This window comes from Camellia sinensis, chromosome 3 (assembly GCF_055761805.1).
Source record: "Camellia sinensis isolate YWXY chromosome 3, ASM5576180v1, whole genome shotgun sequence".
NCBI classification, from domain to species: Eukaryota; Viridiplantae; Streptophyta; class Magnoliopsida; order Ericales; family Theaceae; genus Camellia; species Camellia sinensis.
This window is the reverse complement of record NC_138963.1, coordinates 110,979,705-111,007,065: the sequence shown is the minus strand read 5'-3', so window position 1 is coordinate 111,007,065 and position 27,361 is coordinate 110,979,705. Positions and strand designations below refer to the sequence as shown.

General features: G+C 34.9%; 2 protein-coding genes across 7 annotated transcripts in view; one reads left to right on the top strand and one right to left on the bottom strand.

The window, feature by feature from the left end:
- The window catches only part of RANBPM (SPla/RYanodine receptor (SPRY) domain-containing protein), a 34,698-nt gene extending 24,532 nt beyond the window's left edge, over positions 1 to 10,166 (top strand). Inside the window, exons 7-10 of one of the 2 annotated variants that reach the window (XM_082920542.1) lie at positions 54 to 122; positions 8,006 to 8,065; positions 8,314 to 8,400; positions 9,638 to 10,166. In XM_082920542.1, coding sequence (XP_082776668.1) covers positions 54 to 122; positions 8,006 to 8,065; positions 8,314 to 8,400; positions 9,638 to 9,913 — 492 coding nt within the window. In that variant the 3' untranslated portion in view covers positions 9,914 to 10,166. The remainder of the gene's footprint in view (positions 1 to 53; positions 123 to 8,005; positions 8,066 to 8,313; positions 8,401 to 9,637) is intronic. The other variant, XM_082920543.1, reaches the window with a different exon arrangement.
- A 1,940-nt stretch (positions 10,167 to 12,106) lies between these two features.
- LOC114280376 (RNA-binding (RRM/RBD/RNP motifs) family protein) lies at positions 12,107 to 26,148 on the bottom strand. Of its 5 annotated transcripts, XR_014364407.1 has the most exons (13): positions 25,655 to 26,026; positions 24,248 to 24,319; positions 23,677 to 23,904; positions 22,420 to 22,501; positions 22,088 to 22,276; positions 20,476 to 20,667; positions 20,223 to 20,393; positions 14,413 to 14,500; positions 14,155 to 14,213; positions 14,007 to 14,091; positions 13,503 to 13,568; positions 12,717 to 12,850; positions 12,107 to 12,623 (listed from the first exon to the last, which is right to left on the bottom strand). XR_014364407.1 is itself a non-coding variant. In XM_028222731.2 (12 exons), exons 1-11 carry the CDS (start codon positions 25,864 to 25,866, stop codon positions 12,764 to 12,766), a joined length of 1,446 nt encoding a protein of 481 aa, XP_028078532.2. In that variant the 5' UTR covers positions 25,867 to 26,148; the 3' UTR covers positions 12,107 to 12,623; positions 12,717 to 12,763. The 5 variants fall into 5 exon arrangements, 4 of the variants coding, with proteins under 4 accessions (XP_028078532.2, XP_028078533.2, XP_028078534.1 ...); XM_028222731.2 differs by lacking the exon at positions 14,007 to 14,091 and having other exon boundaries at positions 25,655 to 26,148; XM_028222732.2 differs by lacking the exon at positions 14,007 to 14,091 and having other exon boundaries at positions 22,459 to 22,501; positions 25,655 to 26,021.
- Positions 26,149 to 27,361: the final 1,213 nt, after the last annotated feature.

The window sequence follows — 27,361 nt, the reverse complement described above, 5'->3', positions numbered from 1 at the left end:
TTCTGCGACAATAGACACGAATTTGACTGATGTATTTTTTTCTGCCCATGAAGCTAATCAAGAATGGCAAAATTGAAGATGCATTTGACAAACTTCGCGATTGGTATCCTCAAATTGTTCAGGTTGACAGTCTCACCATTTTACATGGTTTCCTATTACTTCTAAAATTCATCTCTTATCCAGCCATTCTTGTATGATGGAAATAGGTTTTCTCTTGATCGTGCTTTTAGTTGTGTTTGGTACTTATTGATTAGGAACATATATATTACTTGATAGGTGTTTTAAAAGGTTGTACTGTACCTAGCACATAGCACTCCTGTTTACAACAAGGTCTGGAAACAGTAGTAGGTAGGCAGCCTTTCCCCTACTTTTGTGGAGAGGCTGTTTCGGTGACTCATACCTACTCCACAACGTTGAGGCGGATAGCACTTGCTATGCATACACAACCACAATGTAATGCTTACGATTCTTATCGCAAGTGCTACAGGCAAGGATTTGTCAGGCCAGCAATCTCACATCTGTAGTACTCACAACAGCCTGATAGCTCATGTACCAGAATGTTAATAAAAAAATCTCCTTTTTAAATCAAATTCCATTATTCCTTCTTCCCCTTTAAATCCTTCAAGAACAAATTTTGGAATTAGATTCAGTTTATCAAATTTATCAACAAAAATTGCAGATTTCAGTGCAAAACTTGTACTCAAGCTTTGAGTGCTGATAAACAAAGAGATTCACAGTTGGTTAGCTAATTATTATTATTGTTACTGCTGCACGTGTTATTGTTATTATTATTGTGGTAGAAAAATCCTTTCATGCAATTGGGGTTAGATTCTTGTTGTAACCTGGATATGCTTTATGGAAATCAAGAGTTGTCATTCTTGAAGTTAGTTTGCATCTTTCATATCATCTTGAAGATTTGTATACAGTAAAATTTGACAAAATATGTTTTTTAAATTTTTTTATTGCACTACAAATTGTGTCGAGTTATTAATGCTGGTTAGTTCTAGAATCATATTTGTTTTGAATTTAAGGTAGTTAAATAAATAGATTTAATATTCACTAAAAAAAACTACACATAGTTTAGTCCCCATTTGACGGGGGCTCCGGGAGGAGGTAGATTGGGTACAACCCTAACCTTCGACATAATTTGTACAAAGTGGCTGCTCTTAGGTTTAAACCCACAACCGCAAGGTTAGTATGCCGAGTTTTAACCACTGAATCAATGGCCCCCTATAGATTTGACATTCTCTCTCTCTCTCTCTCTCTCTCTCTCCCTCTCTTTTATATTCAAATTTGAATATGATTGTATCTATGAAGCACCGACCTGCAAAATAGTTGTCGTAGTGGTGTCGGACATGGGGACACATGTGGGACACACCCTTATTTAATTAATTTGTTTTTAAGGGTGAAGTGAAGTCTCACATTGCCTGAGTACTAAAATAATATTAAGCATATAAATAAGAGAGTACCCTCACCTTAGTATCTACCTTTTTGGGGTGAGTTTTACTCAATACCGTGTAACAAAGACATGGACACACCAACTAATTCCCCTTTATTTTACACGGACTCTTCAAAATAAATCAAATACCCGTGTCGGACACCCAACACTCGGACAAGGGTATAAGATATGTATCGGATACTTTTCATCGGACGCTTCTTGTATAATTGTATTTAACACTACTATTATATGTACATATTGTTGTATAATTGCTATAAATATCTTTTTGACACTATAAGTTACATATAGCACCATTCTATCTCACATACTTGATTTAAAATTTGACATTTTTTTGTTGAGTCCGCGTATCCTTAAGTGTTTTTTTATGAGTGTTGGATGTTGAATGTTTATTACTTTTTTGCTTAGATTTAAATAATTAATAGCTCATTCGTAAAAAAGACAAACAATAAAACTTATGATAAACAATGGGAATAATATTCGTTACTTAGAAATATACATGGAAAGACTACATATACAAATTATAGCTAGCTAATCCTTACAAATCAGGAATGAGATTCCTAGAATACAATCCCTATAAATCAGGGATATGACTAATCTAAATACAAATTCAAATATTCACAGCTTGGCCAACTCACGCACAGATCCAGCTTGGTTATCTTTGACACACAGATCCAGCTTAGTTATCTTTGACACCCCCCCCCCCCCCCCCCCCCTTCTCTCAAGCTGGTAAGCGGATATTATCCATTCCCAGCTTGCCAACAATAGTCCAAAAGACTGAACCATTTAACCCTTTAGTTAGCACATCAGCCACTTGACTGCCTGAAGGTACAAACGGTGTGCAGATTAATCCACTGTCCAGCTTTTTTTTTATGAAGTGCCTGTCAACTTCAATGTGTTTGGTTCGATCATGTTGCACAGGATTATGTGCAATATTGATTGTTGACTTGTTATCACAATAAAGCTTCATAGGTCCTTCCCACGCAACTTTCAAATCTTCTAATATTATTTTCAACCACAGAATTTCACAAACTCCCAATGCCATTGCCCTGAATTTAGCTTCCGCACTTGATCTAGCAACCGCGTTCTACTTCTTGCTACTCCATGTTATAAGGTTTCCTTCAAGGAATGTACAATAGCCCGATGTTGATCTTCTGTCATCAATAGATCCTGCATAGTCTGCATTTGTGTAGGCTTCTAGTGTTAACTTTCCTCCTTTCTTGAACAATATCCCTCCTCCTAAAGTTCCCTTGAGATACTATAAAATCTGATGTACTGCTTGGAGATGGATCTCTTTGGGATTATGCATGAACTGACTTACCACTCCCGTTGCATAGGCTATGTCTGGTCTAGTGGGTGAGAGGTAAATCAATCTACCAACCAATTTTTGATAGGACTCTTTATTTACCACCGCGCCTTCAACAACTTCACAAAGCTTGTGATTTTGTTCGATAGGAGTTTCCACTAGTTTACACCCAAGCTTCCCTATCTTAGCTAACAAATCCAGTGCATCCCTTTGTTGGGATATAAAAATCCCATGTTGAGAGTGAGCAACTTCAATGCCAAGAAAGTATTTCAATCTGCCAAGTTCATTTATTTCAAACTCTTGAACTAGGCATCTTTCCAAAGCTTCTCTTCCTTCCAAGTCATCTCCTGTTACGATAATATCATCTACATAAACCAACAAAGCAATGACTCCCCCTATTGCCGAATGTTTAACAAATAGTGTGTGATCATCTTGACTTTGCTTATATCCCAAAGCTTTCATAACTCCGGTAAATCTACCAGACCAAGCTCTAGGGGATTGTTTTAACCCATAGAGGGTCTTCTCAATTTACACACCTTATTACCTTTTGACTCAAAACCTGGAGGGACTTCCATGTAGATTTCCTCATCAAGATCGCCATGTAAGAAGACATTCTTGACATCATATTGTTGCATACTCCACTCACGATTGGCAGCTAGAGATAACAAGATCCTCACAATGTTCATTTTGACAACCGGGGCAAAGGTTTCAATATAGTCTATTCCGTAGGTTTGGGTATACCCTTGAGCCACCAACCTAGCCTTGTACCTTTCAAGTGACCCGTCTGCCTTATGCTTTACAGTGAAGACCCATCTACATTCCACTGTTTGCTTTTCCTTAGGTAACTTAACCAATTCCCAAGTTTTATTTTTCTTAAGGGCATCCATCTCAACTTTCATAGCTTCCATCTATTCTTTATGACCTAATGCTTCAGAAACAGTTTTTGGGATGGTTATGGTGTTTAGGTGAGTAAGGAAGCTTTTATGATTGTTAGAAAACCTCTCATAAGACACCAAGTGGGATAATGGGTATAGTGGACGTTGGGTACACTTTCTCACACCTTTCCTAATAGCAATAGGAAGATCATAATCATTTCTATCTTCACCATCAAAAATTTCCTCAACATCATCAATACTATCATCAGTGCCAGGGTTTGGTTCTGATTGAAGGTCCTGCATAGGTTGAATAATGGGTTCTCTCCTCCTTCAATAGACTTGCAGTGGGTGAGTAGCACTTTGAATATATTTATCCTTTCCTATAGGACTTGGAGTGGCTGGATCTGTTTGATTAGAAGACTCATTTGACACAGATGGGGATGGGGAGAATGAAAGATCAAGTAAAAATAAATCTCTATCCTTATCTTCTATGAATGATGTCTTCCCCTGAAGATAGGTTTAGAAAAATAGATTTCACGTTCAGCAAATGTAACATCTGTGGAGACAAAAAAAACTTTTTTGTGGGAGGACGGTAACATTTATATCCTTTTTGGGTAGAAGAATACCCAACAAAGAGACACTTAAGAGCTCTAGGATCAAGTTTACCCCTTTGATGAGAATAAATATGAATAAAGGACACAACCAAAAACTTTAGGATGTAGGTGGTTTGTGGTTCGAAAATCTGGGAAGAATGTTGAAAAAAGTTGCATAGGAGTTTTCTGATCAAGGACTTGAGAGGGTGATCTATTTATAAGATGAGCAGCAGTTAAAACAGCTTCCCCCCAGTAATGTTTTGGAAGATTAGTTTGGAATAGAAAGGCACGAGTAATTGCTAGAAGATGACCAATTTTCCTTTCTACCACCCCGTTTTGCTGTGGTGTATTAACACACGAAGACTCATGAATTATTTCTCTCTTGAAAGAATGGTGACAAGGTTTGATTGAAATAATCCCTAGCATTATCGGATCGTACCCTCTTAAGTTCTGCCCCAAATTGATTTTTAATCATGTGAAAGAATGCTTGGAAGGTAGAGCTAACATCAGACTTATGTTTTAACAAGAAAACCCATGACACACGAGTGCAATCATCAAGAAACAACACAAACCAGCAAGTCCTAGAAACATTTGAAACCATAGAAGGCCCCCAGACATCACTATGGATAAGAGCAAACGGAATGGGCAGTCTTGTATTATTTATTGGAAAAGAAGTATGCTTGTGTTTTGCAAGCTCACAAACATCACAATGAAATATACCCATATCAATCCTGTTAAACAAATGTGGAAACATAATATTAAGAACACTGAAAGAGGGATGATCTAAATGAAGATGATACAACTAGATTTTGTTTTTATTTGAAAGAGATGACTCAGAAAGAAATGAGACAGGAAAATTATTCATAGTGCTGTTTTGCGCATTGAATTCTTCAAGATAGTAGAGTCCATGTTTCTTTCTAGCAAGTCCAATCATCTTCCACGTGCCTTGGTCCTGAAATTCACAATGTGTAGAAGAGAAGGTCATGGTACTATTCAAATCCTTTACAAGTTTATGAATTGAGACAAGGTTTACGGATAATTTCGGCACATGTAAAACATTCTTTAAAACAATTTTCAAATTGATAACAATATCTCCCTGACCAGCAACAGTAATCAAAGTACCATCTGTAGTAGATATCTTTTTATTACTAGGACAAGGATTGTAAGAGACAAATTCATGAGAAGACTTAGTCATATGATCTCTAGCCCCGGAATCAACTACCCATGAATCTTTTATGGGCATATTCAAGACATTGGGAGTAAAGGATTGAGAGGCATTACTTGGATAAATTAAGGAACAAGTACCTGAGCCCGTAGGTTTTTCTAGAGTGCCCAGTAAATTTTTTAGTTTTTCAATCTCATCCATGTTGAACTTTGCTCGATTGTGGACAGAATCTATTTCGCCTCTTGGTTGGACCGTAGTCACATGTGCTTGTCCTTGTCCTTGTCCTCGTGCTGGTCCACTCTTTACTGTCCAATTTCTGTTGGTTGTTCGAGGATTTTGAAAATTTGCAGGCTTGCCATGAAGTTTTCAGCATTTTTTTCTGGTGTGTTTTGGCTTTTTGCAGAAAGTACACGCAATCGAATCCTTGTTTCCATTTTCAATTGTCAATTCATCAGAGTAAGAGCTTGGTGGATGATCTGCTCCCCTATTCCTTGCATTAGCACCCCTAACAACCATGGCAGAACCTTCCACAGATTGAGGCTCCAACATAACTCCTCTGCGACTTTCTTCTCCTCAGATTATTCCAATAGTCTCATTCAATGATGGAAACTCTTCTTTTCCAAGAACTTGAATTCTGACAGCATCAAACGCAGCGTTCAATCCAGCAAGGAAAATACCTCTTAAGAATGGTAGAATCTTCACTGCACTTCATCTCAATACGTTGATAATGATCCAACTCTTGCCATAAGTTTTGCAAGATATTAGAGCATTCAGTAATAGAACGGTTACCCTGTTTAGTGGCTGAAATTCTGGTCTTAATATCATAGACTTGTGCAGCATCACCCTTCGAATAAGTCTATTTACATGTGTCCTAGATGTCCTTTGCTATTTCCAAAAACATGCACGTATCACTCACTTTAGGTATCATCGAGTTCCATAGCCACGACATTACCATGGAATCAGCTTCATCCCAGGCATCAAACTTTGGATCTCCGGGTTTTGGTCGTGTTCCGAGAAGATGACTCAATTTGCCTTTTCCTTTAAGAAAGGTTCGAACAAATTGAGACCACTTAAGGTAGTTTTTTCCCATTCAACCAGTAACTTGGTTGAATATTCTGCAAGTCTCCTATTGAAACCATGCTAGGAGTCTCGGTTGTCTCAATTTCAGATGGGTTCGAAGTTTGAGTTACTTCAGACATGATGATGTTGAAGATAAAAAATGGAATGAAAAAAAAGAATTTCTAGGCAAAGAGGTTCTACAATTGGCAATGAAGGCCTAAGAACGAAAGGTTGAAGGAACAACGAACTATGGCAATGCAGGCCACAAAAAGTTTTAGTTCCCAGAGAGCACAAGAGGCTCTGATACCATGATAAACAATGGGAATAATATTCATTACTTAGAAATATACATGGAAAGACTGTATATACAAATTATAGCTAGCTAATCCCTACAAATCAGGAATGAGATTCCTAGAATACAATTCCTATAAATCAGGGATATGACTAATCTAAATACAAATTCAAATATTCACAGCTCGGCCAGCTCTCACACAAATCCAGCCTGGTTATCTTTGACAACTTAACTTAAGAGTGGTTTCTATATATTGAGTTAGTGTTAGTTTTTGCTAATTTTAATTGTTTGTGGATGTAGTATTAATCTGTGTAGTGAATAAAAATATATATTTTTTTATTGTTGTGGGCATTGTCCATGTCTCCATTTTTTTGAAATTATCATGTCTCGTGTGCATGCTTCGTAGGATTGTATTGTATATGCACAATAGATCATGAAGAGTTATGTTGTGTATTTGTTTTCTTCACGCGCATATATTTTTTTTAAATGTATTCATGTGATATGATACCTGAAAATGCGTTGACTATATTTTTTGCTACTTTAATTACAGTACATATTTTTAATTGATTAATTGATTATAGAAAAAAGTGAAAGGTTAAAAGATAAATCGAGGGGGGGGGGGGGGGGTTGGAATTTCAACTTCCTTTTTTCTTTAAATCCAGAGGCAAAAATCCTATCTCTTCTGATCTTAGATTAAAAACTTGTTGCACTGATAGAAAAAGGTGTCGCTTAGTAGTTATTTATGTCAATAACAATGGTGATATAGTTGCAAAACTGCTATGTAAAACGACCACCTAGACTCCCCTTCTTTTACTATCTTCTCCATCCTTTCATGGTTTTGTTGCAAATTTACTAGGAAAACTGCTCGTCCATCGTCACATTATTCTCATTATGTCTTGGCTAGGTTGATATTGCAGCTGCTCATTATATTTGTGCATCTAGGCCAGGTTATTATTTTGTGGTGATTGAAAATTCAACAACTTTTATTTTGCTTTATACTCTCTAATGCTTTGAATTTGCTCTAACTTGATTCTTGTTGAGCAAAACAGTCAAATTCACTGTATATGATGTCTACTTCATTTTCCATGTAATGTGTACTATCAGAAAGCAACAATAATTTTGTTACCTGGTACGACAATGATTGTTTATTATGGATCCCACCATGACTCGTACTCCATCTACCTAAAATGCGACAAACTAGAGTATAAGATCTCTGCTCATAGTGTCCAAGCTTTGATGATTAGATTTTCTCTATGCAGGATGATGCATCGGCTACCTGCTTTCTGCTTCATTGTCAAAAATTTATTGAATTGGTTCGGGTAAATGGTTCTTTCCTGTTTTATTTTGCTTACCAGTGGCAATATATGCAGAATTTCTAGTTAAATAGTTTTGTGTATTGAAGGTTATTGCTTTTCTTTTGAAGGAATTAACAATAAATATGAAGAGGCATGCCTCTATGTCTATTGAATAATTTTATAACAAATACAAATATAAAAAAAAGAAAAGAAAAGAAATAAGAGGCTTGGAACAATTATAAGAGTTTGATTTATCCATATTTCATCTGCAGGCTGGAAGGCTTGAGGAAGCTGTGGCATATGGAAGGATGAAATTTGATAAATTTTATAGACTGAAAGAATATGAAGAGCTAGTTAAGGTAGTGAACTTTTCTTGGTTTGCATCACAAAAGGTCTTCTGCTTTACAGTTTCAGTGTTATTTACATACATCACAATTTTAGCTAATTACTGCTAGGAAATTCATTATATCTAAGGCCAAGTTTGGGAAGACTAAAAAAGTGTACTTTTTGTCTTTTTAGACTAAAAAATTGAGGTTGAAAATATGGATGTTTGGGTTAACTTTTTGACTTTTTATTGAAAAATGTGTAATAAAAAATTGTAAAAATTGATTTGTAGGGAAAAATTTGAATTGGGAGTTGTGCAGCCGTAATTGTTGACTTTTGGTGAATAGTGTTAACTTTTTAACTTTTTGAGTAACTTTTTGGCTTTTTAGCTTTTTAGCTTTTTTGGAAGTACCCAAACTTGATAGAAAAAGGTAATCTCCAATTTTTTAAATTCTCATTAGTTCATCCCTATGCATTTATCTAATGAATGAATCTCAAATTCATCCTTTTCATATCTAGTATTCCCTTCTGTTTCCTAGCATTTTGATCTTTCCTGAAGATACTTCCCTTTTTAACTCTTCAATTATGGAAATTGCGAACCCTAAATTTGTCACTATGATTATAATTTCCGGATTTTGATCCTCTCATTTCTGGAAGGAAATGGAGAACTCCATTTCAATGCATGAGGTTGTAAGTTGTGTAACACATCATCACAACCCAAATTCAATCGTAATTGCCATGTCATTATAAATTTTAGAACCTCCCTTAACAATATTTTTAATTTAAAATAAATATTTGTTGATGTGACTATTTTACAACCATTGATCTTGAATATTTTGTTCTCCATTTCCAGGATGGAATGAAAATCTCTTATCTCATTTCATAAGATTGCAACACAATCAAAATTTAAAATTAAAGATTTTGATGACATGGATCTTTCACAACCATTGATCATCAAATGCAAATCTCCATCGTTGAAATGGAGAGGATCTGGATTTGATCTTGAAATGGAACCCACAATTTCCCACCAAAAATATAGAGGATCCAAATCCCACCCTGATCCTCCAAATTTAAAACTTGATGTCTACTGTTTGATAGAATGCAAAATAGGTTTCTGCCTAGAATTGCAGTTCTATCGTGTCTGTCTCTCCTTGGAATTAGTGGGGATGTGTAGTATGTTTTCTAAATTCATCTTTGAACGACGCTAGCATCTTTTTGAACAGTGAAAAGTTTAGATCAAAATCCTTATGAAGAATGAACTCTATTTTGTAGGACTGTGCTGCTTTGTTGGCATATGAACAACCACAGAATTCCTCGGTTGGTTATCTCCTTGAGGAGTCACAACGAGAGATGGTGGCTGATACTGTCAATGCAATGGTCTTGTCAACGAATCCTAACGTGAAAGATTCACAGGGTTGCTTGCATTCATATCTTGAGAGATTACTCAGACAACTGACTGCTTGCTACTTGGAGAGGAGGTCCTTGAATGGGGATCAAGGCGAGGCTTTCCATCTGCGCAAGGTACTTAACAGTGGTAAGAAGGATTAGCTTTAGCTGAGAAATTATTTTCTCCCTCATCTCTCACCTTGTTCATATATGTCCGGCCCTACTGTGTTTCATGAACCCCATAGAAGTGATAAAGAGATTGTTCTTCTTGTTCCGTATACTGAGCAGAGGACCCCTGCTTGATTGGTGTTCGTGATATTTGTTCCCTTTGGTAAATTGGGGTGTTCTCTATTCTCTCGTATAAATTGTAACCTCATGAACTCAACCTTGAATGAAATTTAGTAGTTGAACTGAATCATAGTGCACAGATAATATGGTTATATCTTACCAACTAGTTTGGTACTTAAGTTGTTTTGTCTCTCATAGTTCATTCCATTGGGTTGGAGAGTGATTTGATACATATTGAACTGAATGATGATTCACTTTTTTGATGAGAGTGCATCTAGCTCCTCCATAAGATGGCTTTTGAGATAAAACTGCTTCATTGGCACTGGTATGATGGATGGATGTTTTTCGTTTTCGTCGTTATTGAAGTAATGAACTTTCGACTGACGGAGTTTTATCATGCAAAGCTCGTGCACTTAACAATCCTTGATTACTGATTATCTCTACTTTTGGTATGGCTCTTTGGTTGGCTAGCTGGTTGTGCTTGCAACGGTCATATAAATTGATCTCTTTGTATGGAGATTTTGATCATGAATACTTGAATCGATGTGCTAAGACCATCTTTTGTAGGTTTGGATATATTTAGGCAAATGCCAACTTTTTTTATACTAAATAATTAAGTGAAGGAAAGGGAAAGTCAATGGGAAAGAGCCATGAGCAGCTTCATGTTCCAACCAATTTGGCCAACCTTTTGGGAGTGAAAATAATATTTTAGATGATTCACTGGTGGTGAGAGTGAAAATACTTCATATCCAAAGTATTTTAAATAATTGGACCATTGGATGGCAAAATTTGTTGTTTTATTACTTTTGGCAGATTCAACTTGAAAGATCCTTGTTCAATTAGAGACAATTCAATGTGAAAAACTTGCCACTTTGGTCCTGTTTGGTAGAGTTGTGAAAAAGTGCTTATAGTTTATACCTTAACAACTTATAGCTTATAATTATGAACATAAGCTGATTTATGACTTATAAATTAAGTTTTTCCTGCTCCACTCAAAGAATAAGTTGATTTTTGACTTATAAAAAGTTATAAGTTGTATTGTTAAGCTAAATCAAACACATTAAAATAATTTAAATTAAGTTGAAAGCTGAAATAAGTTGAAATTAAACTGTACCAAACAGGGCCTTTGTCGTGACCTAAAGCCGACTCAGTGTCAGTTAATTTTGACAAGCCTTTACCCCTCTCTAAAATATCAAATTTTGTACTTTCAACTCAAATTTAACCATTTTTATAATTTTTTTTGTTTGCCTTTAATTTCTTCACAATTTAACCTAGTTTAGATCTACATTTGGGATTAGGATTTCTTTCCATTATGAATATGTTGTAAGCTTTGTAACAAATCAATTTTGGGTATTAATCAACTTGTTTGGTTTCGTTTTTTTGAAAATAATTTTCAAAAAATTCTACTTTCTTGTTTTTCGTATTTTTTTGTTTTTATTGATTTTTTTAATATTTTAAACAATTTTTTTTTTTAATTTTTAAACACACTTAACATAAATACACATAAAAAATATATATTCAATGAAAAACTCTTTTAAAAATTCAATAAATACCAAAAATATAAAAAAAAAATTAAAAAAAAAATTTAATATATTTTTTTTTTATTTTTACGTATTTGTTAATTTTTTAAAATATTTTTTATTTTTTAGATACATTTAAGTAAGGTGCAACTAAAAAAAGTAAAAAAATACTTAAAATTTTAAAAATATTCACTAAAAACAAAAAATCACTAAAAACAAAAAACTCAATGCTCAAAAAACTAATCCATAAAATTCAAACCAAACACGTTGAATAGAATTTCTATGAAGTTTTTCTTTTCTTTCAACCCACTTGCTATTTTTCAGAATCAACGAAGTTAATGACGTCCTTATCTCTTGTATTCCTCAAAAAAATCAACAGATTCAAACATAAACAAAATTTACCAAGTTATTTAACAACATAAATTATTTAACAAGTGCCATGTTCCTGATGCTTTATTTACAAGTATATAACTAGCTAAATGAATAATTCATTTTAACCAAAAATAAATAAATAAATAAGTTTTACTAGATGATACTAGTGAACTAGTTGGGGCAAGTTGAGTAATGCAATTCATAAAGTTAAGTCAGGCGGAAATCTCAAAATGTCAGTAGAAGCAAATGAACTGCAAAACATACAATTGAATCTATTGACTCTTGTTTCTACATCTTTTCATTCCAACTACTAGCACCAAATACAATCTCTATAGCTATGAAGGCCAAAAATAAAAGGAAAGAAAAGAAAAGAAAAGAAAAACATAATATTAACACATGAAACGGAAAAATAAGAAACTAAAAAAAATAAAAAATGACTAGTTCAAGATATGCATGACACTGCTAAGGTAAGCCCTATATTGAACAAAATTATCCCCAAGTGTCTCTGCAGCCTGCCGCCTGATTATGCATGCTCTATACTGTCTTACTCAAAATACATGGAAGATGAAAGCAATGACACATTGGCCAAAACAATGTCATACTAATCCCGTAGCGTCTTGTTAGTTAACAAGACTCCAAAAAAGCAATTGCCAACCATGTCTGGCAAGCGCACGAGTCCTATATGTCAGGTCCTGTAAGCCAAAGAAATCAAATTTCAAAATGATGTAATTATTGTCATCCAATTTTGCTGATTTACCGTAAGGAAATAACAGGAAGTGACTAACCATGGCAGCCATAGGGCAAATAGATCCAGTTGTCGAATCAATTCTGTTTAGTTTGTTTTGGCAGTAGTTGTGGTATTCCGGCCAAACTGGATGATCATTGGCTTCCCTTTGAACACGTACCCATTCACTAGATTCTGCAAACAAGAATTTTGCTAACATAAACAATGAGCTCTATAGCGCTAATTCAGCACATTGGAGGGGAAAATTTCAGGTAAGAGGAAAATAAAAGAATGCGGATCAACTCAAGGAAAAGAGAAAAAGATATGATGGAGACATAGCACCAAATAGTTGGGAGCTAAGAAATTTTATGTTTGTGCTCATGTATTTGCCAGTGAACTGCATGCCATCACTTATTGCAACGATAAGATCTTGCCAGCTTAAAAATGTAGCCTACCCAAATACTTCGGATCAAAGATTTGTGGAGGGAGAAGAAACAAATAGGGAAAAGAAATTACTCATGACTATTCTATTTTCTATGGGTAGCCAAAAACAAAGATAAATTCTTTAAGAAATGCCTATAATTTCCTTTCATTTTCCCCACCCAACCAAACAAAAACAAGAATTTTTTATATTCTCATTCCCTTTTCCTTTCCTTCATGTTTCCCTGAGAAATCCAAAACCAAACTGAATATTAAATGACAGATATAATAACATAAAAGCAGTGCAGTTCATCACAACACATTTGTCGGGAGGACACAGATATTGCAGCTTTCAAATAGTTATTAAGATGCATTGTTCACTGGCTCTGAGGGATTTTAACCCAAAATCATCATATGAAAAACATACCAACGCATGATGAGCAAGTTCAATGGATGGAAATGTCACAAAAGCTTGTCCCCTCATTCGTCCCTCCTGGAATCCAAAAGGTTACAAATTATAATTACTTTCATGATTCAAACTGAAGCCACCATGGCACTTCAATCAGAAATTCTGGATGCAAATGAGGAACAATCAAGGAACTATAATCAAAAGTCAACATGATCAGATCATGCCCTTAAGTTCAGGTTGATTAAAAGAATTTTCCCCAGAGAAGAAATCTTTCTTAATATTTACAGAGACGCGCTAAAAAATGATAATTTTGACAGTAAACTCACTACGTAAATCAAGCCACCCAGAATACCATCTAGAGAGAATGTTCGAAACCTTTTTAGATTTTTCCATTTTTAATAACAACAAAATTTAATTAACAAAAAATTTTCTATCTCAGGATGGTAATGTACATGGATTGTCACATAATATAATCCCATTAAATTATTTGCAAAACACCACAAAGCAAACTTAGGCAAGTACATATGATCAGACTGCCCTTCCCTAGCTTCTCCATGTTTCCTCTTCCGCTCTTTCCATCTTTTCCATGTCTAATTCCTCTTAAGAACTTCAAAAGAGAATTCTTATTAAGCAAGGATTTAGAATCAAGAAAATAAACAAGAATTCTAACCTGCATCAGTTTAACACTTAGACTAGATTTAGCTGCATCAATGCTTTCGAATAGCGATCCTACAACACAATCAGCGAGATAAGATAAAACAAAATTGTCATCAGGATAAACATGTTAAGAGAAAAGTCGGTACTTCAGAAACAAGAACAGTTCTCTAAATAAGTAAAATGTAAAAAGCACTTTGATAAGCATAAAAGTTGACGCACAGAAGTTACTGGATTAGCAGAGAGATTGATAAAGAGCAGGTTTTCAGCTCACCGAATATGAAATAAAAGTCGTCAACAACCACATCTTTTGCCAAGTTCTTTACGTACAACACAGAAGCAGGATTCCCAGCCATATAATTCTGCATAAATTTTAAGAGTACTAGTAATTGAGTGTATATTATTTGCATCTTACTGAATCATGTTTAAAATATACGTCCTTTATGATTCATAATTCTGTGGATGCATATGAATTAGCTGGTAAAGGCATATTTATACAAACTCAAGAAGTAAATCAAGCCACCCCATCACAGATGCATGGAGTATGAAAAGTGTTGTGAAAATGAAATTTTATTGCCTACACAAACTAGGGATGGCAACAGGCATTTATAAGACAGGGCCCCTGATGGGAAACGTAAAGAAGTTTTTTTTTGGTTAAGTAAGTCATTATAACCAAAAAAGATAGATATACAATGAAGTTCAATACACATCTTTTGTAGGGAGAACAAACATAAACAAAGAAATAAACTACTCTCTCAAAAGAAACAAACTAAGCCTATAGACGACAAACACACCAAACACAACAAAGGATTCAAAATTTTCTTCTAGCACTCTTCAAGTAATGAAGTTTCGCTTTGATTTTTTTTCTGTTATCCTCCTTTGCAGTCTCCTCATTAATGGGATCACTTGGAGATGGACCCCCTCTACTTTGTAGGCTCTTTGTTTGACACAACTCCTCTTGATTTAATTCTCCATTTCCCAACTCTCCCATATCACATGATTCAAGGACATCAAAAGCATTAGATGTTGATGGGGTGAAACGCTGCGTCTCTTCCTCTTTGTTTATCACTGTCGTTGAACCTTGCCCACCATCTCTCGCTTTTTTCTTCACCACTTCCCATTTAGTTGGAACTTGTATGTTAGTCTCCTTGACTCTCCACTCTTGTTTGGAAAATGGCGGGTTCAAGGTCTTTGGCTTCTGAGGACACAAATTAGTGGTATGACCAAAAGTCTTACAACCATTACACCTTTGAGGCTTCCATGGAACCTCAACTTGAATCTCATATGGGTCACCATAACCAAGATTTATTTTGAAAGACTCAGGAATCTCTTTATTTGCTGGCACTTCAATACACATTCTCGCAAACGTAAGTCTGCTTCTCTTGAACATGGGCTCATCCAAATAAAGAGGAGTTCCCATGATGCTAGCAATATAACCCAAACCTTCTTCAGTCCAAAGCTCCAAAGGAACATTACACAACTTCACCCACAGCGGCACACTTGAAAATTCACACTTTGTTAGTTTTAGTCCAGGTTGCCATTTTTTAACAACAATCAATCTAACTCCAACGTAATAGGGGCCATTTTCCAAAATTTTGTCTATAGCCTCTTCACTTTTTACTTTAAAAATAAAAAAACCCATTATCAATGGAGACAACATCCTCAAGCAAATTTTTCCAAAGTTTCTCTGCCCAAGTTTTCACATAATGGAAAGAGAATCTTTTATCAATGAAGTATCCAACCAAGGCATTTTCCCAATGTGAGAAGCCTTTTTTTGAGATCTCTATATGGACATTGGACATGCCATCTATTAGGTTCTCAATCTTATGGGCACCTATTTTATACTTCATTTTTGAAATCTTCATTTTTGACTAGGTTCTCAATCTCTTTATACTTCATTTTTGACACCTTGTTAATCTCTTCTTTAAGTAAAGAGCTCCAAGCTTGTAGAGGCTTACCTGATATAGCAGTTGTATCACCATCAAGACATTCACCCTTGCCAGATTGTGTGTCTTCCATATGTAGTTCAATGAAATCTTCATTACTACAAGCTTGCACATTTTCAACACTCTTCCAGTGCTTGGTACCAATTACTTCTCTCCTTTGATCAGCACTGGGTGAGCCAAATTATCAGCACTGGGTAAGCCAAGTTTATTTGACATTATCATTTCATTTGTCGCCAGTGGGGAAACAATGGCCAATTTTGGCCACTGCTCAAGATCAATTAGCACTCTAGTTGGTGTGTTCCATGCATTAGGTGTTTGGTGCTACTTTGATGATTGTTTAGTTGAGACTTGCATTTCCACATTCATTTGCAACCGTGGTGTACCAAGATTTCCACACAAACATAGATCGATATAATCACACTCGATTGAGCTATCCTCCGATTCTACATCCCTTAATCCCCTTTTGTTTTCATTCGAGGGCTCTTGCCATGGTCCCACAAAATCTTCAAATATGAGAGATTTGGGGGCTACTCGGATGCGTGTAGACCTACGGGGGAGTACAGCAGGCATCTCATCGATAGATATTTGAGCATCCACCTGATTATCAAACTTCTTCAAGGAGACCTTGGTTGATTTGCACTTAACAGATTTACATTTTGATTTACTCTTGGCTAATTTGCTCTTAGCTAGTTTGCCCTTCTTCATTGATTGCTTGTTGCCCTCCCTGTCTCTCTCTTTGTCCCCCTGTCTCTCTCTCTCTCTTTCTCCTTAATCATCTTATGACTTCTCAATAACAGAAGTCCACTTAGGCATTTTGTCGAATAGGTGGAAGGCAAGGCCAGCAAACACTCAGGTTTTGCTCCGGTTGCACAGGAAACTCTCCACCTTAATGCACCATTAACTTAGAAGATGAGAGGGGAGATCGGGAGCAGAGTGGGTACTGCGGAGAACTTCGCCGGATCGGTGAACAGAGATCAAAGACGACTGAAGAAATCGCGAATGTGAGAGAGAGGCAAGGTTGCTCTTCACTTCACTCCTTGGCAATGGCGGTACGCAGCTGCGAACGAGCAAGGTTGCTCTTGCTCTCTGCTTCTCTCTCTCTCTCTCTCTCTTTCTCTCTCTCTCTCTCTCTCTCTCGTGTTCGCGTTCGCATTCGTGTTCGTGTTCTCCGTGAGTGGCTTTGATAAACAGAAAATTGATGATTTTGTTAATTTTATTTATTTAGGAATTTTAGTTATTTAAGGAATTTTAGTAACGTTGGGAATTTTTTTTCCTTGTGGGATCGCTATTTAGTTTAGTAGTCTAAAAATAGGTCTTTAATTTATCATACTTAAATCACTAGAGTATGATATGGTTTTGAATAGTCAGATATTAACTTGTGATTGGTTCCCTGTTTCCACTCCTTTGTTCTCTTCTTCTCTTCTTGGTGCTACATTAGCCCCCCTATCCTGACCTGGCCCTCCATGGGACAAAACTCCTACCCCATCCACATCCTATAACCATGATATTCTAATGTTCCACCATTTCTGACCCTAAAATTCCCCATCAGTCGCATCCCTTCAACATAGATCTAAAAGAAGCAGATTTTTAGGGACAAGATCAAAAAGCAAAAGAGGAAGACAAGATAATGATAAAAATAATAAATTTAAGGACTTGGAAAGAGAAGATATAGTTGCCTACTCAAACCATACAGGAACAATGGCAATGAAAGAACAAGACTCAGTTGTGCAAGTTGACACACATTCTAGTACGAGTGTAGTAATATAACAGCACCATCCACACAAGGAGCTAAGAACCAACACGAGTATCCAAATTATATCCACAATGTTGAAAATAGTGTCAAGGGATGACTTTATTCTCTGCCTTTATTCTCTGCCAAAGAACCAACTTAGTAATTCTTGCTTCGAGTCATGAGCTGGCATTTCCAGGCCCTCAAAAGAAAGAATGACCATTGCTCTCCTTTTGAATGCACAAAGCAGGCCCCTTTCCACATTTTATGCCACCTTCCAACTGCCTGCCCCCTCTTCAAGCATTGAATAAATTAACCGCTAACCTTGTAGACACCCAACAAACCCCAACAAAAATCTAAGATAATGACTAGATCACTAACCACACTACAGCAAATCACTAGGTGACTGCCTCTTTATCTTCGTAACACATGCAAAACTTCAATTGCAATAAATATTCCTCTTTAGTTGCCAACTTGCCACATTGTAACTTGTAAGTGCTTTTCTCCCCGAAGTACAAAACATTTGATACCTTGACATGGAATAGTTAACATTCCTACTAATTCCATTGTTTTTCCTGTATTCCAAGTTGCTAATCTAAACCTAGCATCTTTACTTACGTGCATCAAGAGAAGCGCAGGGACTCTTATAAACTTATTATACTGGAAAAGATAGACATAGAAATAGTGTAGGAACAATAGTAGCTAAACACCTTAAAGATATTGCTAACAATATGAGGAAAGGAAATATAGTAATGCTAATGAAACTCGTAGTTGGAGAAAATATAATTAATGTGGTTAGTGCCAATGTAGGCAAACAAGATTGGATGAACATATTAAAGGAAAATGATGGGATTAAATAGATAAGTTAATACAAGAGATACCTATAGGAGCGAAGATAATTATAGATAAAGATTTCGATTGTCATGTAAGAAAAGATACGCAAGGGTAAGATGTAAGAGAGCATGTATGATGGATACAGTTCTTTTGACCAAAACAAGGTTGAAGAGGGTATTTTAGGATTTGCAGTACCATTCAATCTTAATATAATCGACACTTCCTTTAAAAAGAGAGAGGAGCACTTACATGAAGTGGGTAAAATAGACTATTTAATTGTATTAAAAGCACACCATTTAACATGTGAAAAATAATTATAAAACTTTGAGAAGTGACAAAATGACCAAAAAAAAGAAAAAAAAAAGATCAAAAAAATTGAAAGATATAAATGAGCTAACAAGGAGGTTAAAAGGACAGTTGAGAGATGCTAAGTTGAAAACCTATGCTGATCTGTTTACCAGATTAGATAGTAAAGGTTGAGAAAAGAATATTTACAAAGTTTCTAAGTTGCTAAGTTGAGAGAGAAAAACAAGAGATTTTAATTAGGTTAATTGTATGAAGTGTGAGGATATGATGGCGTTATTTAAGACTTGTTTTGAGAAACTGTTAAATTAAGAATATTTAGAAAGTTTAGGAGGAGAGGAATACAGTAGCCTTGATGGAATTAGATAATACTATTTTTATCATAGAATGAGGAAGTTTGAGGTGGAAATTGCACTAGAGAAGATGAAATTAGGTAAGGCTTTAGGACCAAATGGTATGCCTATTTTGGCTTGGATATGTTTAGGTTAGGAAGGGATGTCTTAGTTAACAACATTATTTTATAAGACTACACAGCTTAAAACCTACTTTCTTAGCATGGAGTCTTAGACCCTTCTATTCCTGAATAAGTGTTATGCTGGCTTAGGCCCCCACTGTAGCCAAAAAAAAAAAAAAGGCATAATAGAATAGGATTTCAATAAACTTCCATGATCTAAGGCAACCTTTAAATTGGGTGACATTTAAGTGATATTTATGACATTACCATAAATTGACATATTCCTAGAGATAATTTAACAAAATATAATAATCTTATTTACCCCAAAACAGCCAGTATTTTCAAGGGAGCACAAGTCTTCCAATTTCATATAACCTCCCTCTAAAATATATCTATCCTATTAGGATAACTGTTATCATATAAAAATGTGAGATAGAAAATTTTATATTCAGTTAAAAGTAAATTACAATGGTACAGATTCTCATAAAAGAAGTAACAGGTCAACATGTAGATACCGAATACTGATGAAGAAAAAAAGTTTAACATGAAAACCTTCTAATCAGAAAAATACATTACAACTGAAGTACGAAACACAACAATGTTATCAATTTCCTTCTTAGAAAATAATATAAAAGGAGAAACTATATCAAAATATTAATGTCACAACAAACTATATCAAGATCTTACCATCACACATACATATAGGTTTGTCAATACATGCATGTGTTAACATGACAACTTGTGGATAAACATGATTAACAAGCCAGCACATGAAATGAGTTAGGTTTATTGAATCATTAAATTTGATTCTTGCCTACCTTAAACATTGGAAGTGATAAGATTTCCTCTGGAGGCAACTTTCCACTCTTCAATTCTTCTGGTGTTGCATAAGGTCTAAAATCTAAATTCTCTTTATCTGGCTCCATTGATTCTTTCTCCATGTCAATTTCTGTTTGCTCACTTTGGACTTGTTTAGGCATAATTTTGATCTGCAATCAAAATCCACACATCAATTAGTTTCAATAGAGAGAAAAATCCTATGACTGTTCATCCAGAAAGAACAGCAGTGACCTGTAACACAGGGTTCTTCTTTTTTATCATTGGGATCTCTTTTGGGACCAAGTTGGCAGGTTTCAATCCAACAGCCTCGTGAGCCACATATTTATCCACTGCAGGCCCTACAATAGCTTCTCGCTTGATGCGCTTTCGTTTAGGTCTTGCTACCTGTGGAACTCCAATGGGATGGGTCTTGCCATCAACTTCCTAAAAGACAATTTAATATCAAAACAATTAGAATCTGGTTAAAAAAAAAAAAGAAAAAAAAAAAAAGAAAAATGAAAAAGACATGCAAAAGTTAACAAAGAAAAGAATACTGCACAGAAATGAATCTTTAACATTGATGGCAAATGCATATTCAAAATGCTAGTTTTTCGCCAAGAAGCAATGTGGGAAGAGTAGTGGGGTAAAGTTGCACTACTACACATTCTTTGCTAGATCACGACTCCCCAATGCCCTCTCCCTTCAGTAAGGATGGCTCATATGATTCAAGACTGGCATCATCATAGCCACTTAGGCTAGAAACAAGGCCTAAGAACCTTATCACTCATAATCATCGGAGGATTGTGGCTTTTTGGAGGTAGAGTTAAGGGTTCAACAAGTGTGCTTGTTCCCCCCCCCCCCCCCCCCCCCGTGTGGAAAGAACCCTAACTTGGCTAGTCATAAGGATTAAGGGGCATTGACTAAGAACAAGTGACATTTTGGAAGACATATCATACTTAACAACTACAGCCTTCCCATTATACTCAGCTTTGGATATCATACCTATCTCTCCCATCTCCCTCCACTAAGGATAGCTGATATGATTCAAGACTATCATCATAGCCACCTAGGCTAGGAGTAAGGCCTAAGAACCTTATCACTTACGACCATTGGAGGATTGTGGCCTTTTGGAAGTAGAGTTAAGGGTTCAACAAGATTGCTTGGCTTGCCCCTCCTTGGGACCAACCCCAACTTGACTAGTCAAAAGGATTAAGGTGCATTGACCAAGAACATGTAACATTTTGGAAGACATATCATACCTAACAACTGGAGCCTTCCCATTATACTCTTCTCGAAATATCATACCTGCCTCAACACATCTTATGATACAGAACCCTAAAGTATGATCCACAAATGCAGCGGTGATTAAGATAACTAATTAGGGCCAACCATCTATCCAAGAGTGAGTATAAGGAAGACCCTATGCACACTAAAGGCATCGAACTTACAACCAATCTCTCTCTCTCTCTCTCCTCCTCTGTTGTTCCCCGCAATTACATTGTCCACCGTTTTTCCAGGAAACCTCCAACCAGTTCAGCAGCTATCATCCACAAAAGTTTATCCCAAGCTTGATTACACAAGGTCCTCATGTTCGCCTCTTTTCATACAAATTCCTCTTTCTACTTTTACATGTTTATATGTTTTTCTCATGATTTTTATGTGCATTTTGTATGTGTTTGTGTGTTTGATATGTATATAAAATCTGCTTTCAGAATAAAAAGTACCACTTTTTGAAATATGTATGTAATAAGTGATTTCAATTTAAAGTTATAGAATTTCAGCGATAATATAATTAAGAAATGTATACATTTACGCACACATAAAATAATTCAAGGATTATATTAAATTAGCATTTGAAGATTACCTCATCTGAAGACTCCAATTCTGACTCACCACTAGACAGATCAGCCGTAGGAGGCTTAGTAGCTATTGGAGGGGGCAGAGGGGGTGGCGGAGGTGGAGTTGGTACTACTACTGAAGTCGGTAGAGGTGGGGTGGGAAGTGCCATACGAAATGGAGCAGGAATATTCATTTTATTCATCAAGTGTAATACCTGCAATAGAATGAATAAATCTTTAGCAAATAGAGCCCAATATGTTTAGGGGTAAATGAATTGAGATCCATAAAATAACTATGGAAGCTGAATAAGAGAGAATATTTTTTTTCCCCAAGTCCTTGCATGAGTCCATAAATAACCTGTGTATAGAATCGAGGAACAGCAATAAGAGCATTTACAATGTTGGTAAGAATATTTCCATCTGGTGGAGGGTAAGCGTACCTGCATCACAAGCAGGTTATTTAAAAGCAAAACTGATCAATAAACATCTGTCTACAAATATGGAACAACTTTCTTCTAAAGCAGGTTATTTAAAAGCAAAACTGATCAATAAACATCTGTCTACAAATGTGGAACGACTTCCAAAGAGAAATTATCATATAACCAACTTGGGTATAACCTTTAACAAGTCAAATTGTAGCATATAATTAAGGGACATAACCTTTCAAGTTATTTTCAGTTATACATATATATAGAAGAGGCATTGATGAAGCGCACTGTAAGGGAAGAGAAGACGAGAGAACTCTAACACAAACAACCACGGTCTAAAAAGCACAATATTTTTAATCAAAGCTAAATATTACAATGCAAAGATTCAAATTTTCATGCTAAATCACTCAAAGTTCAATTTTAGCAACAAATACACTGCTAATAATCAATGCAATAGAACGGATGTTTATAGCATAACCAACAGATATTGATACTGTAACTTCCAATAAAGAAACACTTTGTGCAGGTAAAACCTTTTAAAGCACGCAACACATTGTGAGTGCTTATACAAGGAAGTCTATCACTTCTTGTGCAACATTAGTTTAAAGCTTGCGTTCTTTTCACATAACTTTTTGAACTTAATGTCTCGCAAAAGAGACATGAGCGCACACACAATGACATAAACATTTTTTTTAATTGGCATTGGGATGTCCGGATCAAAGCCCAACTAATCCTCAAGGGTGCATAGGCCCTCAGCACTAGGGTGAAATCTTGGATGCATGCAAATAGATTTAAATACTACAAATGAAGGGGAAAAGAGATCTCCCCTCATTTCGCATGTCTATGGTTCATGTACCAATACACACATGAGCCGAGTTTGTGTTGCACATTCACATCAACTACAAATTCCAACTAAATATGCAATGGTATAAAATTGACAAGTTTGGTCTCTATAACTTTGTTTGGCTCAATTGCACATATGACCTACCTTGAATTCCGTAATGAAACTTCACATGCCATATCCCAAATTTAGGCTCAACAATCCACTTCTATCACATGCCTAGATAGACATATCACATAACACAAATGTTGGACATGAAGGGAAAGCTCATGATAGAAATAAGTGGATGTCCCCGTTATAACCCTACTAAATGTGAAAATTCAAAAAGGGCAAAAGGAAAACATACTCAAGGTGAGGAGGAAAGGGATAGTCAACACCAAGTCTTTCAGCAATAGGTTCACTAGCAGAAAAGGACCCCAATTTGGATCCTTCATTGAGGTCTCTGTTTGGAGTAGAATCCTTCGTCAAAGATGAAGAGTGTTTCCCTGATTGACCTGCACCTTGTTGATTTTTATTATTCTCTGTTGGTTTATTAGCTCTTTCCACTGACAAGACTTTCCCCAGAAAACACAACCTGACCAACCATATTAAGAAAACAATTCTGTGACTTTTTTCATATCAGTTTAATATGAATAAGTGAAGCATATGAAAAGATCAAGAGACGGATTAAACAAAAAAAATTAAAAAAATTAAAAAATTAGATCATGATGAGATATTAAATATGCAGGAAATACTACTTAGATATACCATCAAACCGTATTGCAGTTTCATATGAATAATTGGGATACCAAATAAACGAATACCCATTTCTGGCAAAATATGATGTGAAATAAAAAACAGCACAATGAGATGTGAACAATAAATAAATAAATTAACAAAATAGGGCACAAATGAGATATAAAATAAGCAAAAAATACCCATTTAACTGACGATGTGCTTGAGATGCCAAAGCTTCACTCTTGAAGTCAACAAACGCACAGTTTCTCACCCTGTATACGACCAAAAATATGTCAAGTAAATAAACACATATTAATAGGATTAGTAAAAAAAATCACTTGAATATGCTTACTAAATGTAAAACACACATCCCCAATTCCCAAAATAAGAATGCAAAGAAAAGGTGAGTGATGCAAATCACTCTAAAAATAAAGAAGGGCAAACAAAAATTTAGCACGGGCATTGCTTAGAACTTCATCATATCATTTCTAGGCCAAATTTTAAGTCTTATTTTATATATATCTTTTTAAAACAGTTGCAGCTAGTATAGCAATGTTTTTCTTAGATTTTAGTAGTTAGGGTACCTTAGTAATTACAAGATTTGCTGGACATGGTTGCTGAAATATCACTAGGTTATATTATGGGTCAAGTTAATCATGGAGTCAATATATGTGGTCTTTATTGAAATTTGAAATCTGGAATGTTAATAATAATTATCATTTCCTAATTTCTTATTTTTGGACTCTTAATCCTGCCAGAAGTATGGAAAATATTGCCTACATATATAATTGCAATGAGGTTAAGTTTTACAGAGTTAAGGTTGCATTTGGATGGATGAATTTGAATTGAGGTTAATATATAAAAAAAATAAATAAATAAAAAAAGAGGCTTAACAATTAGGCTCTGTTTGTTTCGGCATAAAATATTTTACACTGAAAAACTGTATTTTGGTGTTTGGTTGATACTTGAAACATATTTGATTGCCTAAAAGTAAATTTTGATTTAAAAAAGTGTCATTTATGACTTTTTAGTGAGCTAAGATATTTATTTGAAAAAACTAAATGTGTTAAAAAGGTAGTAAGTGAGAACTTTGCAAAATTTGACTTACGGAATTTTTAAATGTAAATCATTTTTGGGGAAATGATTGTTTAATCGAATGTAAAATATTTTTGACAAAAACATTTTACATTGAAACAAACGAAGCCTTTAGTGTTGGGTAGCTAATGGTGCAAAAGGAGCTTCCAGAATAGTTTCAAATATCAAATTGGTATAGAATTTGCTGGGTAGAAGCTATCAATATGACCTAGAATCAAGTATGGACAATGTTAGATCACCACTCATTCAAAAAGTGTGAGATTTGTTTCATAAATATGTTTGTGGTAGTCCAAATATGAAACTAAAAGTTTAGTGAACAATTTCTATGAGTAAAGTCCCTAGCTTTTAAGAAAATAAATTTGATTGAGCTCTTCAAGTCAAATTGAAAAGCAGACAAATAATTGAAAAAAAGAGTTAAAATTGAAGCAGAAAAATCATATGATAGAATTAAAAAAAAAAAAAAAAACCCTAAAACACAAATGAATGAATGAGATGGTTGCAATTAGAAATACCTTCCAGCAGAGAAAGGACGGACAGAGGAAGCACCATAGTGGGAGAAGAGGCGAGAAAGGGTGTCAGAAGGAATAGCTTCAGGAAGGTGACGAATCAAGAGGGTAGAAGCTGTTGTTGTTGTTGATGCTGCTGCTGCTGATTCCTCTGAAAGTTGTTCAGTGGGTACTCCTTGATATGCAACATATCCAGGAGGAGTCGTTTGAGGATTCATCAATGACGATTGCAAGGTTGGAATGGAAGCAACATACACAGGCAGACAGTGAGGTATGTTGAAGGGTTGGGGGAGGGGAAGCCAATTTCACCGACTAGGCTTCGTTTGGAAAAATGTTTGAGCCCCCCGGCTTGAAATTCGCTCCAACTCGAAACGACGTGGTTTTGGATTCCTCCTATCGATAATATGTAATAAAATTTTTTTATCGGTAAGATGTATTACAACAAGTTTGAGCTCGAAAAATTCGGCCCTGTAGCAGCTCCGGCTTCGTTTGCCAGTTATGGTTGGTAAAAAACCAAAGTAGAATAGATTAAATAAGTTAAGATGTTGAAATGTGACATTTAAATTATGATTATTTTTTTTTAATGTTAAAATTAAAAAAAAAATTATCAAACGATTTTTTTAATTTCAAATTAAAAAAGTCACAACCTAAAAAAAAAAATTAATCAAAGTAAGACACTGCCAAAACTTTATTTTCATTTTAGGTTGGTTTTTTTTTTTTTTTTTATATTATAAGATAAATTGATTTTTGTAAAACCATTTTTTGGAAAATAGTTTTTTAAAAGTCATTATCTACCTTACAAAATTGATTAAAATAATAATAAAAATTTAATACAGAAGTGGGCTTTTGAAAAATTAATTTTAATTAAATTATCTTTAAAACTTAATTAATTAATTTTTTTTATAAATACATTTTTACACTAATTTTTTTAAAAAAATTAATTTTCAATATAAATATTTTTTTTTAGCAAAAATATTTTTTATACAAAAAATCGTTTTCTAAAGACATCTTTACAAAGACCGTATAAAACGATTTTATGAAACTCGTTTTTTACTTTCTTTTTTTTTCATTTGTTTTGGATTTCAAGTGACCCACATTTTTAAAATTAGGGTTTTAATTTTGATTGAGAATATGTGTACCTAACATTGGTAAACAATTTGATAACTATAGAATGAGATGATGAATATTAACAGTACAATGTGGCATTGGAACTTTGACAAATGCTCAAAACTGCAGCAAATATCTCATGAATAGAGTAAAATATGCACATATACATAATTTTTATAATCAGTGGTTCAATATTTGATTGGTATGTGATAATTGAAATGAGAACAAAACAAAACCCAATCAAACAGACCAAGAATGTTCCGTTCAGCACTTCAAAGGATATCTAATAAGCATAATTACATTCCCTTGATTCATTGATAGTTCTTATTCATTTTATATTTGTAAAATTTCCCTTGCGCATTGACTTACTCATGTAAAATGTTCTTTGTGCGTGTCAATGTATGGGTTTCTCCATCCATATTTTTTGTTTTTGAAATGATGAATTAGCATTTGGATCTTCTAGCTGTGCAATTACTATTTTTTTTTCTTATATTTGGTTCTTATTGGAAGTTTCTTCTTTTATTGAGTTAAACTTTTCTCATTGGATACATTGTTTTGTTTTGTTTTATTTATTTATTTATTTATTTTGTAATTGTGTAGTCCAAT